At 42.7% G+C, this 19,231-nt stretch overlaps 1 protein-coding gene across 5 annotated transcripts in view; it reads right to left on the bottom strand.

Moving 5' to 3' along the window:
• BRD4 (bromodomain containing 4) overlaps positions 1-19,231 on the bottom strand; it is a 1,024,368-nt gene that overhangs the window by 772,656 nt on the left and 232,481 nt on the right. For all 5 annotated transcript variants that reach the window (XM_069231688.1, XM_069231690.1, XM_069231691.1 and 2 more), the window contains exon 5: positions 7,821-7,895. In XM_069231688.1, coding sequence (XP_069087789.1) covers positions 7,821-7,895 — 75 coding nt within the window. The remainder of the gene's footprint in view (positions 1-7,820; positions 7,896-19,231) is intronic.

Here is a 19,231-nt window from a genome sequence, read left to right as displayed (position 1 = left end):
GATAAAGAAGACCAAGGCTAGATCACTTTGTACAGCAGTTGAGATATACAATGCCAAGGTCAAGGTGTCTGCCCTCTATGGTACATAGCTCTGGGTCCATGACACACTTAAGTGCCTTGCAGTAGTAGAAAATAAATATATTAGGTCCCTAGCTTCATCGCCCACAAAGTACTCTGTCTAGCAAAGTTTTTAGATGCAGGAGTTTCTCAGATTGCTTTAAAAAGCAAACTTAGACCTCTACTCTACTGGCATAGGCAGTAGCCCCATGATGAGCTGGCCCCATATAGGCTTCCCCTTGTGGAATTAATGCATCCCAATGTCTGTAAGAAAATTCCTTTGCTAACGTCTGTTAAGGAAATTATCTTTAGCTCAATTTACCCGTTCTTTGGAACTTTCCTGCTGATGCCGCTCTCACCTCCAGGTGTGTGGTTAAAGAGAGATTTACAGGTTTTTTTTTTGTGGGAAGTTGAATTGAGTAAATGTAAACCGGGCAGTGGGACAGATAGATTTTTTTTTTAAATCTCAAAGTGATTCCGTCTTTTCAGCCTTTTTTGGATAAAATCACTACCCATTGTGCATCTGTTGGGGAACTAATTATAGCAAAAGTACTTTATGCCCTTCTTGCAACCTAGAGACTGAAACTTTGCATCACTTCTTTTTCTTTAGCAAAGCCTATGCAATTCCTCATAGTAGGGGAATGAAACCAATTAGTCTTTCGCTAGGTATCAGGCGAAAAGAACAAGTGCTGAGAATAGTGAGATCTGATATGAAAGAAATCATCTTTATTAGTGTCTCTCAGTTTTTATCCTCCCCATGGATCATTCATAACAAAAATCACTGCGCTCAAGTTAATTATAGATCCAATGTGATACATTTTTTGTTGTGTTAGAACTCCTGAAAATGTTGTGATTGGCTTTCAAGTGCATTGGTGATGTATGTCTTTTTAATTAGAGCATGAAGGACGTAGTGTTATGTACCACTTTAGTGTTTCTTGATCTTATCCTGAATGTAATGATCTTCAGTCGATTGGTTTACTGTGATGTATGTTTCTTTTTAAGGATTCTGAATCCGAAATAAATTATACAGATTGAAGGATTCATTTCCTTTCCCTATTTGACTTGTTTTTTGCAAGTAATATATGTAATATATGACCACGTTTCTGACATCAAGCATGTATGGGGCTCTTTCTTCTCGTGTTCTTAAATTCTGTAAAAAAGCTAGCGGTTTTAGAGTTTGGTGGGCATGAAAATATGAGATAACTTATAAGAGAACATATAAGTTTGTCCACATTACCAACCCTGCCCTCCTGCATCTGTAAGCAGGGTTATTATGATTTGACGTTTTGCAACTAACTCTCTGTAAACATGTAATGGCAATCAAAAAGGCTTTTTTGATGTTAGGCATCTGATCTCAGCCTTATGCATCACTTTGAATGAAGACTCACTTCTATATATTCTACACTAGTGTGTGCTCCTAGTTTCTACCCCACCCCTACCCCTCTCATTTGCTAAAGGAGAACACTGTGACCTTGTCTGTACTGTGTCTGTTTTTCTCTTGATATGTCTCTGGAAAGTACTTAGGTCAAAGAAAACAGCCTTCAGCCCCAGCATGTTTATATGCTTCCCTGCCTCTCCCCAGCTCCATAGGTCCCTAATGTCTGCCACTGTGACGAGGCGACCTGGAAGCTGTGTTTTCATGTAAAAGTGGTGTGTGGGATGATGGGCTGTTATAACGTGTCTAGCAGGCAGTCTTGTTCTTGGTGCTGTTTCTTCTCCAAATTACCTTCCTAAATGGAGAGCAACCATGGTCTTTGATGTTTTACTATCCTTTTTCATTTTTTGCAGTGAGTCCTCCACTGCTGGGTCAAAGGCGTTTTCACCCGTCAAGGGCATATTAAGGCCCAATGCCTGCAATTCCTTGTTCAATCCTTAAACTCTCAGCCATTAATGTCTCCTTAGGACAGGAAATTTGCATGGATGTCTGCTATATCTGCCATGGACGTCCGGCAGGTGTTCAGGATGGTCTTGTCCTTTTTGGATGATCATTTTTTTACGTCTTTTGGTACTGCTCTGTAAAGTGTTCCATTAGCACCCCTCTATCTTGTCCCATTGCTGGTGGCCATACCTGCTGAGTAGTGTGTTAGAGCTGGTGATGGGCTGTCTATCTCTCCATTTGTCATCCCAACATCTCCATCTTCTTACTCTCTCTGTGCAGTACTGGCTAGTAAAGTGAGGGCATTGGCCCTTTTGCATGAGGTGGCAAACATGAGCACATCTGCCATCACACTGAGTTGGATATAAGCAGGCTCAACAGTGCTGCTGCTTTTTCTACACCCTGGAAGTCACAGATTTGGCTGCAGCTGGTTCTCAAAAGGCCTGCCCAACCTCAGTGACTGACACTTGAAAAAAACAGGTTCTTTTTCTGTTCTGGCAGCAGAGTCTTTAGTAGGAACCATGAATCTGGCCACTCCTCCTCTAGTTGCACCGTGTGTCTGCTGCCCTTTTAACCAGGGTGTTGCACACTAAAATATCAGGAGATTAAAGTCAGGGGGGAGGGATAGCTGTTCACCCTTTCTTTATTGTGGCCTTCTCTATATTCTGTGCCCTCCTCCTGGGCATCATCGGAGGCCCTCAGTCAGAGATGCCTTTGGTATCTAGTACCCTTCAATGTCTTCCAGTCTCAAGGCTTTGGCTCAGCCCCACCTAGCCTGCGATGTTATTTGGTGGTGCTTCACCTGACTGCCTTCCAAAATTTTCATCACTGCCTTCTCCCTTTCAGTTTCGACAACCTCTTCGACGTCAGTGTCCTCTCCTTGCACCACCTTCATTTCCTCAGGATTCTCCTCATCACTTGACAGATCTTTCAGCAGTGTGCTCTGCAACTGTGCCATGATGTAGTGAGCACACTGCTGTTTCTCACTCATCTCCAGAGTCTTGGCTGGAACTATGCACACGCGTCATATTCCTCCAAGCTGTGGTCTTCGAGCAGACAAATGCTGCAAACCTCATGGCTCTCCTGCCCGAACTTGAGGAAACACTTCAGGATGAATCTAAATAGGTTATGCTCCATTCCCAATGTTCAATCACCGACCGCGATGTTCTTAAAAAATGTAGCTTTTTCTCGGTGGAAACTCTCTTCCCTCAATGTAAGCACTCTATCTTTCAATTTCCTTCAGGATTTTCCATGTCTCAGCGATGCTCCTTCAATGAAAACTCTAAACTTCCTTGAAAATCTTTAGCATTCCTACTATGCTTCCAGACCCAGTGGCAAAAACAAAGTTGAAGATGGCAACCATGCAAACAGGATTCGGGCACAGGTGTCTGATGTCACAATAGAATGGACAGGACACCAAAAGCCAGGCGCTGCCCAAATTTAAGAAAATAAAAAATACAAAAACAATTCTGGACCTAACCAGTAGACTACTAGAGGACAGAACAATGCACAGCATGTGAATCCAGAAAAGATTAATACTGCAAAACCATATTTGTCCCCTGACTGGGGGCTGAATAGAAGGTTACTGTTTTGGGCACCTCGGTCATTACTGTGACTGATGTCCCGGTAGCCTCCACTGGAGCAAGATTAGGTTGCCGGGGCCTCCCACTTACCTTGCTCCATTTCATGTTTGCTGCCTCCTCAGACCTGACTTCAAAGGCTGTGTTTAAAGTATACCCAAATCTTTAGCTGTGTTAGTTTCTTTTTATAATTTTTTCCAACACTGTATATGCCTGAGCCACAAATTATGTATACTTAGGAGGTATTGCTGGCCGCCTGCTCCTAATCTAGAGACGCTTGGTCAGGCATACTATCGGAGAACAACACTTGTTTGTGTCACAGGAGGCAGTGCCTGCTGCATTCACAGGACACCTAATGTTGGCACTTGGTATGATTTTCTCCTCATGGTCAAGCTCCTTACACACAGTTCTTGTAAGACTCGAAGTTTTAACAACTGCTCCATATCCTCCCCGTTACAGCTCTAATATAGTGCTGTACGCTTGCTCTCTGTGTAGAGAGGCATCACCCAGGTGAAAAAAATCTTGTTAGTGCCATATGATCCATCAGTGAATGGGTGCCACAAGGCCCCAAAATATATACATGTGGTACTCCTGAAGGGCTTTAGATTTTCTTTTTTTTCCACTCTGGATACAGCCAGCCTATTTTTGATGGGGGTTCTTAAACTTTTCATTCTAGCATGCTTTTTAACATTGGCAGGTATTGTTCAAAGCATACGGTTTCAGAGTGAATCAATTAGGAAGTCCTCGTCCTTAACAACTTTGGAATTTAACCCTATAATGGTCGTCTGTGCGCTAGAGTACTGCATGATAGGAGGGGGATGTCATCAGGCAGAGATGGCTTGACTGGGCAAAGTTTTAAACGCAGGTGTTCTTAGGGTTTGACACTATAGCTGTGCCTAGAGTGATTTCTGTTGTCTGTCAGGATAGTACCTTCTTATGGGTGAGGACGATCCACACCGGAATCAATGTCTGAATTTGTGGACAGTGTGTGAAGTGAACAGTAAATGTGCAAATGTCCGCGCTGTGCCAGTTTAGCCTGTGGTGGTTAAGCTACAATGTGAACAATTTGGTCTTTGTATACTTCCTCTGCCTAACCTTATGCATGCTGCTCATCCTAATCATCTGGCTGGGCTGGATCCCCGAGCAGCAATGCCCGTTTCAGGGTCCAGTTTGGGTTCTACCTCAGCTCCCCTGCCCCCCCCCCTCTCTTGACATCTCCAATGCCAGCTGCAGTGAATGTTTCAGAAGAACATTGCTACTGCATTTTTCAATGCAACGTCCACCATTCTACTCTACGGTTTTCTTGCCTCTTGTGCCTTAGTGGACCTAATAGGTCTAATCCTTGTGGACCAACAAGGACGGATGTTGTAGACTGTTATACTGAATAGACATCTGGAACTTGTTAAACTTACAGGGGTGTGGAATTCATGTAGCCCGACACCCAGGACATATTGTTTGGGGTCCAGGTCAACAGGTTTTCAGGTTTATTTTGTCTTTGGGACAAATAGGCCCAACCCGATACAGCACAAACCCTTTGGCTGCCAGTTTACAGTATCACATTACAGAGCAGGGGTAGGAATTGTCTGCAGGTGTGGTAATATTTTTGTCCATATGTTAACGCTGTTACAACTTGTATTTATGGTTCATTGATGCGTAGCCTTTATTATTAGAACGAGTGTCCTAAATACATGTTGGAAGCTCAGAATGCACTATAGGCAGTGTTTCCAGTAAAAAAAAAAAAAAAGTGTACACAAATTTGTAAAGTGTACAAATGTGAGGCAAGGTATCATGCACCCAGAAGGCTCTTTGATTAAATGGAAATATATGCAGAAGTTTGAAAGCAAGATAAATGTTTTGCATTCAAAATAACATGTAACTAGGCAAAAATGTTCTGCTACACTACTGAGAAGTTTTAGGTACCATTTTGTCCAAAATATATTCAGAATTGTAAGTCAGTCTTACCTGTTTCAGCAAGATTATGGGCAACCTGAATATAAACAAGCATTGGCAAAGCCAACAAGCCTGACACAGGTGGTCAGCCTTTTAGTTTTGTCAATGTGCGTCTTGTTTTGACATGGCTTTTGTAAAACGTTATTGTTGTGGGACCTGCTGGGTCCTCACAATTGTAACACATTTTAGCAAAAAGCTAAATTATTTTTTGGTCTCAAAAAGCACACATTGCCAGAGTAGTTCCTGGCACAGAACAAAACGACTTTGTCTGTCGGTATGCTCCTTGTGAAACTGGAGATTGTGATCACTGTAATGTAATGCAACATGGATTTGTACAGTGAAGAACTTGTCACCTGTGAGGGTATCCAGGTGCGGAGTAGGAGCGGGTTCTGCAAGTAGGATCAGTCACAGTCAATCCAGGCAATAGATGTAGAGAGAGAGAAATAGAATTTTAATAGAACAAGACGTCTTGGTTAACACCAGGCCTAATTAGGGACCCAATTCTTAAAAAAAGTCAATAAAGGTGCACCGATGGTAAATGTCTTTGCATTAGTGCAGATTTGTGTATTTCATGAATTAACAAGAATTCACAGAAGTAGACCAGGAAATCATACTCCTAGAAAATATTAGTAGAATTGTCATTCCTCCAGTGCAGAGTCTAGGTCAAATATCAGCAACGGAATGTCCTGAGAGCAATGGCTTTCATACCCTTATTACTCTTGTATACCACTTGCAACCGAGCTTCTGGTCAGGAAGGGAAAATGGAGAGAAATGGAGTGCTTAATCAAGTGAATACGTCTGCTAATTATTGGCATTAGATACTGGTAAAACAGTAGGTGGTTGTGATGAGATGGGTTTCCTGTCTTCAGGAGAATCGCAGGTACAAGTGTTAAAGCCGGACCTTGAAGGGATTCCAGAGGGCAGAGCCTGGTGTTCGGATTGAAAGAAGAAGTAGACTATGTAATTTTGTTAGGACCACTACACTAGAACAGGCAGAAATTTTAATTCATTGTGGGAGGATGTAAACAAATAGAAAGGTTTCAAAAGTGCATGCTTTAATGGAATTGGAGAACACTTTAGAATTTATTTTGTTATGGAGGACAGCATGGAAGAATGCCTAATTGAGAGGTAATGCGGCACACATCTTTACAAAGAACTATCAACCATGTGTTAAAACACAATAAAACAAAGCTTGTTTTGACACATCTCGGTCACATATGACTGCCAGTTGGCAACTTGGTGTTAAGGTCCAGGTCCTAAGGTGGGGCATAGTGCCATCTACACATGTAGAAGCAGACATCATAATTGGACAGAGACAGTAATATCATGTAAACATTTCTGAGAGGGAAGGGCTTGAATCCTTGAGGGGGTTTAAAGGCTAATTACATGAGACTGAAGAGGAACAGGGGTTGCTTCTCACTCATGAACCAGGTCTGGGACATGCCACATACACGTCATGTCTTGCAGGCATTTTATTTGTATTATTAATTCTTTATGTTAATTTCTTCCCACTGGGTTAAAGTTGATTTGGGCTAGGAAGAAAGGTCCTGAGAAGTCCAATTCCATAGGAACTGTCACATGATGCTTTAATGTGTCTTGGCAATACTCCGATCAGAGACGGGAAAGTAACTGAACTAGATCACTGTGTCTCCACCAGCTTTTTAAGAAGGTGGTTGACATCACTCTTGACCTATTCTGAGCGGTGAGAGGTGTTATTGGTGAAGATTTCTGAAAAAATCTGTTGCAGTGGAAGGAGGACTAGACTCTCACAGTTAAAGCAATAAACCAGCATGTTTGAGGCAACATCCCTGATCCTGCAACATGGGGGTCAAGGAAATAAAATAATTGTGAGGGCTTTTTTTTTTTTTACTGTCTCAGATACAGTGCTCTTATACTTCCAAAACTACTCCATAGGACTGTCAAGAGAACTATTTTAGGGAAACAATCCTCATCTATGTATGTAATTTGGAAAACAGACACTAGAATCTAATTCCTGCAGCTGCATACTAACAAAGTAGCCAACAGGATAAAGGATGAAAGTGAGCATACATATTAAAATGGTGTAGTTTATGTGCTCATCACAGAAGTCGATTTACTAATCAAAATAACCCGGGGAGGTATAAAAGAATCTATGATCCCAGCTAAAAATCTGAAGAAAAGACAGCAGTTCCTCTAAATTTGTTCATGCTAACCACTCTTGAAAGGCAGTGTAGGCTAGCCACGCTAAAGGTAGCAAAAATTCTATTTCACACAATCAACTGTCTTAGACCCACTTTTACATAAATTAAATTCTATTCCTTTACATCACTATTTCCAGAAAGTGCTGTCTGGAAGGTTAAATCACTTAAATCAACGTACCAGTGATAGCATTTTTCATGTTCGCCTTCTCCACCTGAGAACTTGAAGGTACACGTGTCTTCACAGGTGCATCACCTTGAAAGAAAACATGGCATATGTTCACTCCATGAATGTCTTGGGTGCACACAGAGAAGTACACCTAGCATACACAGCAGATGAAGCATAAGGAAAATGTCACTTACCCAGTGTACATCTGTTCGTGGCATTAGTCGCTGCAGATTCACATGTTGTGCATAGTCCGCCGTCTGGTGTTGGGTCGGACTGTTACAAGTTGTTTTTCTTCGAAGAAGTCTTTGAGTCCCGAGACCGAGGGACTCCTCCTCCTTTGTTCCATTGCGCATGGGCGTCGACTCCATGTTAGATTGTTTTCCCCGCAGAGGGTGAGGTAGGAGTTGTGTATGTTAGTAATTGTGCCCATGCAATGGAATGAATAAGTATGTACCAACTAAAGTTTAAGTAATATATTTACAAATGTACAAATGTTGAAGATAACTTCCAAACGGCTACAGGCTCCCGGGGAGGCGGGTGGGCACATGTGAATCTGCAGCGACTAATGCCACGAACAGATGTACACTGGGTAAGTGACATTTTCCGTTCGGTGGCATGTGTAGCTGCAGATACACATGTTGTGCATAGACTAGTAAGCAGTTATCTCCCCAAAAGCGGTGGCTCAGCCTGTAGGAGTGGAAGTAGTCTGAAATAAAGTTCTTAGTACGGCTTGACCTACTGTGGCTTGTTGTGCGGATAGCACGTCTACACAGTAGTGCTTAGTAAATGTGTGAGGCATAGACCATGTGGCTGCCTTACATATCTCGTTCATTGGAATGTTTCCTAGGAAGGCCATGGTAGCGCCTTTCTTTCTGGTTGAATGTGCCCTTGGTGTAATGGGCAGTTCTCTCTTTGCTTTAAGGTAGCAGGTTTGGATGCACTTAACTATCCATCTGGCTATACCCTGTTTTGATATTGGGTTTCCTGTATGAGGTTTTTGAAATGCAATAAACAGTTGTTTTGTTTTCCTAATTTCTTTTGTTCTGTCAATGTAGTACATTAGTGCTCTTCTGATGTCTAATGTATGTAGTGCCCTTTCAGCTACTGAGTCTGGCTGTGGGAAGAACACTGGTAGTTCTACCGTTTGATTTAAGTGGAACGGTGAAATAACTTTTGGTAAAAATTTTGGATTGGTTCTTAGGACTACCTTATTTTTGTGTATTTGAATAAAAGGTTCTTGTATAGTAAACGCCTGAATTTCACTTACTCTTCTTAGAGATGTGATGGCAATGAGAAATGCAACCTTCCACGTTAAGAATTGCATTTCGCAAGAGTGCATGGGTTCAAAAGGTGGGCCCATGAGTCTTGTTAAGACGATGTTGAGGTTCCATGAAGGAACAGGTGGTGTTCTTGGTGGTATAATTCTTTTCAGGCCTTCCAAAAATGCTTTAATGACAGGTATCCTAAATAGTGAAGTTGAATGGGTAATTTGCAGGTATGCAGATATTGCTGCGAGGTGTATCTTTATGGAAGAGAAGGCTAGATTTGATTTTTGTAAATGTAGCAAGTATCCCACTACATCCTTTGGAGATGCATGTAATGGTTTAACTTGATTATTATGGCAGTAGCAAACAAATCTTTTCCATTTGCTTGCATAGCAGTGTCTAGTGGATGGTCTTCTAGCTTGTTTTATGACTTACATACATTCTTGGCTGAGGTTTAAATGTCAGAATTCTAGGATCTCAGGAGCCAGATTGCTAGATTCAGCGATGCTGGGTTTGGATGCCTGATCTGTTGTTTGTGTTGTGTTAACAGATCTGGTCTGTTGGGCAACCTGACATGGGGTACTACTGACAGGTCTAGTAGTGTTGTGTACCAAGGTTGTCTTGCCCATGTTGGTGCTATTAGTATGAGTTTGAGTTTGTTTTGACTCAATTTGTTTACTAGATATGGAAGGAGAGGGAGAGGGGGAGGGGGAAAAGCGTACGCAAATATCCCTGACCAGTTCATCCATAGAGCATTGCCTTGAGACTGCCTGTGTGGGTACCTGGATGCGAAGTTTTGGCATTTTGCGTTCTCCTTTGTTGCAAATAGGTCTATTTGAGGTGTCCCCCAAATTTTGAAATAAGTGTTTAGAATTTGGGGGTGAATCTCCCATTCGTGGACCTGTTGGTGATCTCGAGAGAGATTGTCTGCTAGTTGATTTTGGATCCCTGGAATAAATTGTGCTATTAGGCGAATGTGGTTGTGAATTGCCCATTGCCATATCTTTTGTGCCAGGAGGCACAGCTGTGTCGAGTGTGTTCCCCCCTGTTTGTTAGATAATACATTGTTGTCATGTTGTCTGTTTTGACAAGAATGTATTTGTGGGTTATGATGGGTTGAAGTGCTGATCTTCCCTGTCCCACTTTGTATGAGGTCTACATCAGTGGTCTGTAACTCTTCTTCAAATCTGTGTTTGCGCATTTGAGAGGACAGTGATTGTTCCTCTGTATATGAGCTGGCAGTTGGTTCGGTTGCTGGTCGTTTTGGCACCGAAACTTTGTCTCTGCTTGTTTTCGGCTCCGAGGAGAATTTTTTCTTTTTCGGCGTCGAGCTTTCTCGGCGTCGATCTTCCTCGGTGCCGCTGTCTCTGCGTCGAGCAGCTTCAGTTCCGCTGTCTCGGCGTAGATCTTTTTCGGCAGCACTTTCTCGGTCTTGAGATTGCTGCGTGCCTGTGTCTCGACCCGAGTCGGACGATCTCGGCACCAGTTCGGCCTTTTTCGGTGCCGATGGACGGTCACCTACTTTATGGGTTGAGCCATGGCCTGTCGGCAGTGGCGTCCCCTGGGCCTTGTCTGTTTTCTTGTGTGCTGCTTGCTTCGACGTCTTACTCACGGTTTCTTCGACGTCGAATTCCTCTGAGTCCGATTCATGGATGGAGAAGGCTTCCTCTTCTTCTCCTTGTCCCTCGAACTCTCGGTGTCCTGTCGGCGTGGACACCATCTGCAAACTTCTGGCTCGCCGGTCACGGAGCGTTTTTCGGGACCGAAACGCACGACAGGCCTCACACGTTTCTTCCTTGCGCTCGGGCGACAGGCACAAGTTACAGACCAAATGTTGGTCTGTATATGGATATTTATTGTGGCATTTAGGACAGAATCGGAACGGGGTCCGTTCCATCAGTGTCGAAGTTACACGCGGTCGGGCCGACCAGGCCCCGACGGGGGATCGAAATTACCCCGAAGGGCTACCGGAGCTCTTCACGATTCGGTGTTGATTCTATTCTTACCCGATACCGAGCAAAACAATACCGACGTAGTTTTCCGAAGTTAAGACTATCTTTCCGTCCCGAAACCCGGAGCGAAAAGGAACACGTCCGAACCCGATGGCGGAAAAAAAACAATCTAACATGGAGTCGACGCCCATGCGCAATGGAACAAAGGAGGAGTCCCTCGGTCTCGGGACTCGAAAAGACTTCTTCGAAGAAAAACAACTTGTAACACTCCGACCCAACACCAGACGGCGGACTATGCACAACATGTGTATCTGCAGCTACACATGCCACCGAACATGTAGTGCCTGAATCAAAGCTCTTAATTCTGATGTAGCTTAATGTCTAAAGGCAGACCTGTTCGAAGTTGAAGGTTCTTTTTTTCTCCAAAATAATTGTGTTCAAAACAAGTTTGTTCTTTCAAGAATACTTTTAGAACAATGAACAGAAAATATTCATAAATGTACACATGCAGTGATAGTCACAAAGACACTGTTAGTAATCGAACATGCAGAGAAACGGATGTATCAAAGATAACAATCAAGCTGCTAAATGTCTGTTACAGGTTGATCATTTGCTTTTTATCAATACACAATTATCAATTCAACTTAACAGATATTGTAAATGGATGGTCTCGAACCATCTGATGAAATCGGGGATGAAGAACAAATAAGGGCACACATTGCACCTAAATAATAAATAGGTCTATCATGAGTAGACGCCATCTTTATAACCATAGCAATATGATTTTTTTGCTTGTCACTGTTCAATCATCAGAGTATTATCTTTGAACAACTCCTCAACCTACTTTGTGTTTCTCATCCAGTATTTGAATCATCCATGACCAGCCATCTCTTTTTGTACATCATTTGCTATAGGAATGTCATGCCACTTATGTTAAATGAAGAAAAAAAATCTATAGTTTCTTTACAGGCCCAAGACAGTAATACCGCATTTGAAAATGCTGACAGGGACTGTTAATTTCAAGGCGCGGTTTTTACCACACGATCCAGAGATGTTCCTATATGAAAAGTAGGGAAAGAAGGAAACCAAAATTCTCTAACCCTAGTTCTCCTTCACTGGAATCTGAAACCAAATGTTAAGCACTCAGTAGTTATTTGGAGACTTAGGATCCTGCCAAGGAATCAATCAGTGCCTCTATATTTCCACTGGGGAAGGAGGCAGATTATGGTTTGGATGGAAAGAAGGAAAGGTTACTTACCTGACACAATAGTTTTGAAGCTTGAAGACGTTTGTGATTCAGGTTCTGTGTTTTATTCCGCCATCTTGTGGTTGGGTCCAGAATTGTCCCTAGTGACCTTTCCTCCTTTTGCCTCAGTGTGTGGTCAACAGCTTTAGGTAACTCTCCACAGCCCCCTATACCCCACCCCCAATCGCAAATGTGACTTATTCTACTTCATGGCTAATTGAATGCACATTCTACTACTCTAACCCCTTTATGTCTAATCATACCATTCCACTGGGGCGGTGGCTGCGTCGCATGAATGAGTTACAGTAGAATCAAAGAATTCAAGCTGAAAAACTACTATTACAGGAAATTAACCTTTTCATTTTGAAGTGTGGATCTTTTCTAGATTTCTAAGCTGTGCTCTGATCACATAGCGGTACTGGATCCTTGCAGGAGGCAGGGCTGAAGTGTGTACTGTTGCAAAAAGGAGCCTTCTACCTCACCTCAGCCACCCTATTTACAAAAAAGTTGATGCTGTAACATTTTGAGAAGGGGTGGGCTGATGACCATATATTAGCCATGCAAAAGTCATTGAGAAACTTGTGATAAAGGCTAGTATGGCCTCTTGTGTCCTGGAGGAATGCATACTGGACTACTGCATAGTATTGTCCTTGCCAAATAGAATACATCAGTTTATCTGTTTAGTAGACCCAAATGACCAAATTCTTGGACCTCAGGAGCCATACTCCTAGACCTAGGCTGGGTGGTTCAGTGTGACATATCTGTCTCCACTGTAGCACTGGCACATTTTAGGATACAGGTATTCCCTTTACCATTTCCCCTAGATTTGTCTGCAGGGATATTAGGATCATTTTCGTGTGTTGTGAGCAGTTATATATGTGGCTTTCCCATTTTTAGAATATGGAGTGTACCACTTCTTGCTCTAGCTCCCATTCATGTAAGATCATTTCTTCTCTGCTTAATGTGTCTGCTTCTATGTTTTGCTGGCTAGCCAGTTATACTGCTATTATTATCTGTCTTAGAGTAGCCCATTTCCAAATGTCCTGCTTTAGCTTGGATACTGCATTCAACTTAGTTCCCCTCTGCTTGTTCAGGTAGAGCATTGTGCTGTACTTTTGATTTTGTACTGCTTTCCTCATAATATATTTTTAAAAGGTCTTCAGTGCTAGGTTGACAGTTCCTGCACAGTTATATATTTTAGTATCTCCTGCGTGTTCCAATGCCCCTTGGTTGTTTTCAGAGTTCCGATGTGAGGTTACCATCCTGTTTCAGATTCATAAGTGGTAACTGTCACTGAGGGGGATGGTTGTTTGATAATCATTCCCCTTTCATGATAGTCTTTGTTGTTCATCACTATATCTCCTTCAGTACTCTTGCTGTAACAACCTCTAGATCCTCCCAGTCCTCACTTGATTTTGATGACTGACTCAGAAGCTATTCCTGCATGGACCTCACATGAAGCTTGGCAATTGAGATTGACAGGATGCATGTAGCCATCATACCCATTAGTTTCACCACTGTTCTCACTGTGAGAATGTCCCTTCTGAACATGCTTCATCACTGCCTTTTGAAATGGGTATGCCTATGTTGTCAAACCCAACTCTGCCCAGCAATGCCTTTTTCATGGGAGGGTGAAGACTTCTCCATATTCACAGAGAATCCTAGTTTGTGCACTTTGTCCATCACCCTTTGTATAGTGTTCTGACATTAAACGTGCAAGTTTGCCTTTACCAACCAATCCTCTAGCAAGGGAGTAGACGTTTCTATTATCTTCTCAAGTGTGTTGCTACTACTGCAAGTCACTTTATTAGCATATTCAGTGGTGACTTTAAAGTATAGAACTCCAAAGTGGCAATGTGAGCGGTTTATTAAAAACAATGAAGTATGTCTTGTGCTTGATGTTAATCAAAGAGTTGTTCAATTAGACACCCTCGAGGTCTATGGCTGCCATGCAGTCCTGTTCCTTCAGCAAAGGGATTGTTTACTTCGCTGCAGTCATTTTGAACTTTTCCTTCCTGATGAACCTGTTCAGGGATCTCAGGTCTATTATAGGTCTTAGTAGACTTCAGAATTTGCGATTCACCACTGTGTTGCCACTGACCTTCTTTCTCACAGCCTCAATCCTCTAGCTTGGTAACAGGCCCCTGGAAGTCAGCATGTTGGCCCTCTTTCTTTGAGGAAGACTTTAAAGGAGTGAGCCGCTTTGCTGTTTCTTATATAGACAGGGTCTTGACTCCACTCTCGGTGCTACTGCCTTGAATGAATCTCTCTTTAAATGCTGTTATCCCTTGATCAGTAATGCAAGGCAGCATAGGCAGTTCAGTGTAGGTCCCTAAGCAGGACAGTTATGCCCAGACAAAGGTCCCGTCCATACTGTTTCTGGAACCAAGCTATACATGGCTGATGAGCAAAACCGGTCCTTGAATGCTTGTGTTCAGGTTAAGAGGCAACCTGGCCTCGCAGTTCAGGCTGAACTTTTGCCACTGGGGCAGGGTCTAGAATGATTTGCAAATGGTGGGGTCCAAACTGAGGTGGCATGGCACACAAAATAACAATGGATTAGCATATTGACCTGAGTAATTACGAGTGGCTGAGATAAATTCAGACATTCCATCCATTAATTTTTGTTTACTTTTGTTCAATATATTTTTGTTTGACTTGCCATAAAGCCCTCCTACGTACGAATTTTGAGGAGGAAAAGGTTGCAAATTTGGTCTTTCTGAGGCAAGTTAAGGTGGCAGTTTGGGCAGAATTTAAAAGGGGTATTTTCGATGCTTTCCTAATTTCAGAGAGCAGCTAGGGAAAACTACTACCCTTGAGAAGACCACTCTCTGATCCACAAGCCCAAATTAGAAAAACAACCTCCTTGTTTTTTGACAAATGTCTTCTGTAGTCTAATAGTAGTCTCTTTTTGGATGTATTTGATCCTGTTTTGTGACATCACCCCATTTCTTCGCCGCTCTCCAACCTGGAGTTGTAAATAGTGGGACGGAACCCAACTCACTGAACTCTGACCCACTTGAGCATCAACTATACAGTCTTGAATAAAACGACTGACCTTCAAGTAGCTGATATAAAGATCTCTGTAACACAGACATTTCTCTATAAACATTTATTTGCAGCTTTGTATGCTGTTTTTCTGATAACATACCAGGATTCAAGACAAAATCCGCTTGGAAACAGTGTTCTGGGGTGGATAAGCTGTAACAAATGAGCCCATAAATTACAAACAGCCAAGGATATCTAACTTGAAGGTAGAATTTAAGGACGAAAGCCAATGTATATTGTAAGGAACAGGTTACTTACCCTGTAAGTATCTGGACGTGGCATATAGTACTACAAAGCCACATGCTCTGCATTCTCATGACACCTAGTGCTGGGCTCAGATGTGTGCAACTTATTTTTCTTATAAGAGGACTTTCGAGTCACAAGGTATAGTGATTGATCATATGATTGGTAATGTGCATGGGCATCGGCTCCATTGTTAGATTTTATTTCCCAGATGGCGGGTGAGGACAAATATGGAGCTTAGGAAAAAAAACATAGAAGATGGCCATGTTAAAGAGAAAGAAAGGAACAGCATCTGCAACAACTTGAGGCTTCAATGAGGAGGGCGAGCACATGCACATCTACAGCACTACATGACAGGAACAGATGCTTACAGGGTAAAGTAACATTCTGTTTGTGACGTGTAGCTGTGAATTAGTTGTCCCAAATAGACTGTAAAGCAGTTGTTCTGTAAGCAGTGGATAGTCGGAGGATGTTGCAAGTCACAGTAAGAGGTGGTGTCATCAGGAGGGGAATGTTTTGCAGAGCAGGGATCTGGATCTGTGTCCCCCAGGGGAATCAACAGTGCAACCATCCCACAAGTAATTTCTAGACTCTGGATTGTACTGGGTCTCTTCAGGTCTATAGGATATGAAATGGTATGAGAGTCTGACAAGCTCCTTCTACACACTAATCTGAATAATGTAGAGAAGCCTCTGGCAAGGAGGAAGAGGTGGTGAAGGAAGAGGAGAAGTAGGACAACTAAGTGGTAATGGGCTAGTGCGTTTGTCCTGGTGTTTCTTTAGCCTAGGTCTGGGGGTGAAGGCTCCAATGAGAGTTCTCCCTCAAAGTTAAACATCTTTTAGTGAGGAAGACTGTCCTGCACCTTAGGAGGTGGCCTTGTGATGATCCCCTCAGTCCGTAGGTCGATGCAAAGTCTCTTCTGGCTAGCATGGAGTTCCTTTTGGAAATGCTGATGGATGGGGAGGTCCAGTTTCCCTGACCTCGCAGACGACAGGGTTTTGGACGCCAGTCGACTATGTCAAGAGTGTGTTTTTGTCTGTGGGCACCTAAGTGACTTTTGGGGCTGAGTGAGCTTTCAGAGCAAAAGTGGTCTTCCAAGGCATTGTCGGTACCTAAGTCGAAGGAGCTGTCAGCACTGGTGGAGACCAGGACTTGACCAGCTGTTTTAGCACTGGGGGGCTGGGTCGGAATCATCTCAATGCCCTTTTACCTGTGCAGACTATGGCCTATAGGCAGTGGCAAACCGGAAGCCTGTTGCTAGGCTTCGGGTTTCAATGCCCATCCACCTTTGGGATGGTAAACGGCCTGCGAACAGTGCCAGGGTGCTGCAAATGGGATGGCATGCTCACATCTGACCTACTGCCACCTTGATGTACCTCCTAGACTTTCTGTTCTTTGGTCTATTTGGTAGAAGCAACAGCTCAGGCCTGAACTGGATGGGCTGTTTGCTCGAAGGATCAGGCCCTGGTTACGGGACTTTGAGTGTAACGCGAGGCAGGCAGAGAAGGTGGTCTCGATGTACTCCGTGAAAGAGAGGTTGCAGACCTGGTGGTGGTCAGTCAAGTGTATCTGAAATTAAACTTAGAACAATACTGGAAAAGAGTCCTTTCCGTCACAGTCTGTGCATTGTTGGAGAGGAGGACAGAGTACAAGGTCTCTGGAGGGGCAGGGCCCAGAAGGAGGGCATTGAGTGGAACCCCAGTTACTGGGCTAGACTAAGACTGCAAAGAGGGCAATACGGACAGTAAATTTGATTGTTTGTGCCAACAGAAGTGGATGAACCGAGAGCACCGGAGGATGACCACCACAAGGCATTGACCGAGAGACAGGTGATACAGGTCCAAAATTCTATGGTGGAATGAATGTAATCTCATACTGGAGCCGATGTAAATGCGCATTACCAGTCACAGGAGTCACCACGCCTTGGGTCTCGAAACACTTCTGTGAAGAAGAAAAAAAACACGTCCAAGGGCAACATCAGATGGCAGGAGTATGCAGTAGTATCTACAGCTACACATGGCACAAACATCTTTCAGCTGCATAATAATTTTGAATGAGAGGTAGGAGTGAAATAGACTGTTTCAGATTAAAGTCCAACACTACCTTAAGAACTTGGATAAGTGTATGCCTCCTCTTGAACAACTTACCCAATTATATTACAGTGATGGATTCAGAGCATATAGTCAGCATCCTACTAACCCTGCTGCAGACGTGACTGCTACTAAAAAAGACAGTTTCTCATTAAATATGCTATAATGAAGCGATGTGAACCGGCTCAAACAAAGGGCCCATAAGTTCTGAAAGGACTAGATTGAGTTCCCTCTGAAAGAAAGAACTTGAGAGGAAACTTTCTTAATCTCAATGTCAGGGATTTTGTGAAACAAATGTTTTGTGAGGGTGATATTCTGTAAGCAATAACAGCTGCATGGTGTACTTTTATGGAAAATAATAGCAACCCTGGCTTGGCCAAGTAGAGGAAATGTAGAAATGCCACCTCTTGACATGTTGTGGTGCTGATGGTCTTATGAATATCAAATGTAGGATTTCTTCCACTTGGGAGCAGGATGCCATGGTGGATGGGTATTTACCTGCTTTCATATGGTCAATACACTACTGATTATATTTAAATTACCCTGCTGTGTAGGCTGTCAAGCTCAATGATAGAATGGTGGGGTACAGGAAATAGCCTACAAACTAGTAAGAGACTTCCCATCTGCATAGCAGTCTCTGTGTGGTCATTCTAAAGATGAAGTAGGTCTGTGGCCCACGACTGCTGGGGACATTCATACCTGGAGGTGAAGTGTGGTAATTTTTTATTGTCTACTTCTGTACAGAGATCTGGCAAACTCTAGTTGCAGAAGACATCGCACAACACAGTACAGATTAGGGCCTAGTATTGTTGTTTATTTTTGTTTAAACGTTTCAATCATATCATCCGTTTCTGCATTCTGAATTGCCAGAAGACTGAATGCATGGATTTGTAGAGCCCTAGATAAGAGGGATATCCGGACTGGCTGCACTGCTTGGGACATTATTTTGGACCACATGACTAGTTTCATGATTAAGTAGTACATTGTTACCTTTGTGCTAGAAGGGGGTTCAGATTGAAAGCTGAAAGAGGATTCCTGAACTTCGAATTTCTAAAGGGGTTATATATGTCATGTCGTATGTTGTAGGAAATTGGCTCTGTATGCACTATTTCAAAGTAAGGAATACACAGAGTCCAAGGGTTCCCCTTAGAGGTAAGATAGTGGCAAAAAGAGATAATATTAATGCTCTATTTTGTGGTAGTGTGGTCGAGCAGTAGGCTTATCAAAGGAGTAGTGTTAAGCTTTTGTTGTACACACACAAGCAATAAATGAGGAACACACACTCAGAGACAATTCCAGGCCAATAGGTTTTTGTATAGAAAAATATATTTTCTTAGTTTATTTTAAGAACCACAGGTTCAAATTTTACATGTAATACTTTAAATGAAAGGTATTGCAGGTAGGTACTTTAGGAACTTTGAATAATCACAATAGCATATATACTTTTCAAATAAATCACATATAGCTATTTTAAAAATAGACACTGCAATTTTCACAGTTCCTAGGGGGAGTAAGAGTTTGTTAGTTCTTGCAGGTAAGTAAACCACCTACGGGGTTCAAGTTTGGGTCCAAGGTAGCC

The sequence above is a fragment of the Pleurodeles waltl genome, chromosome 4_2 (genome assembly GCF_031143425.1).
Source record: "Pleurodeles waltl isolate 20211129_DDA chromosome 4_2, aPleWal1.hap1.20221129, whole genome shotgun sequence".
In the NCBI taxonomy this organism is placed as follows: Eukaryota; Metazoa; Chordata; class Amphibia; order Caudata; family Salamandridae; genus Pleurodeles; species Pleurodeles waltl.
The sequence above is the reverse complement of the archived record's forward strand: the minus strand, read 5'-3'. Positions and strand labels throughout refer to the sequence as shown.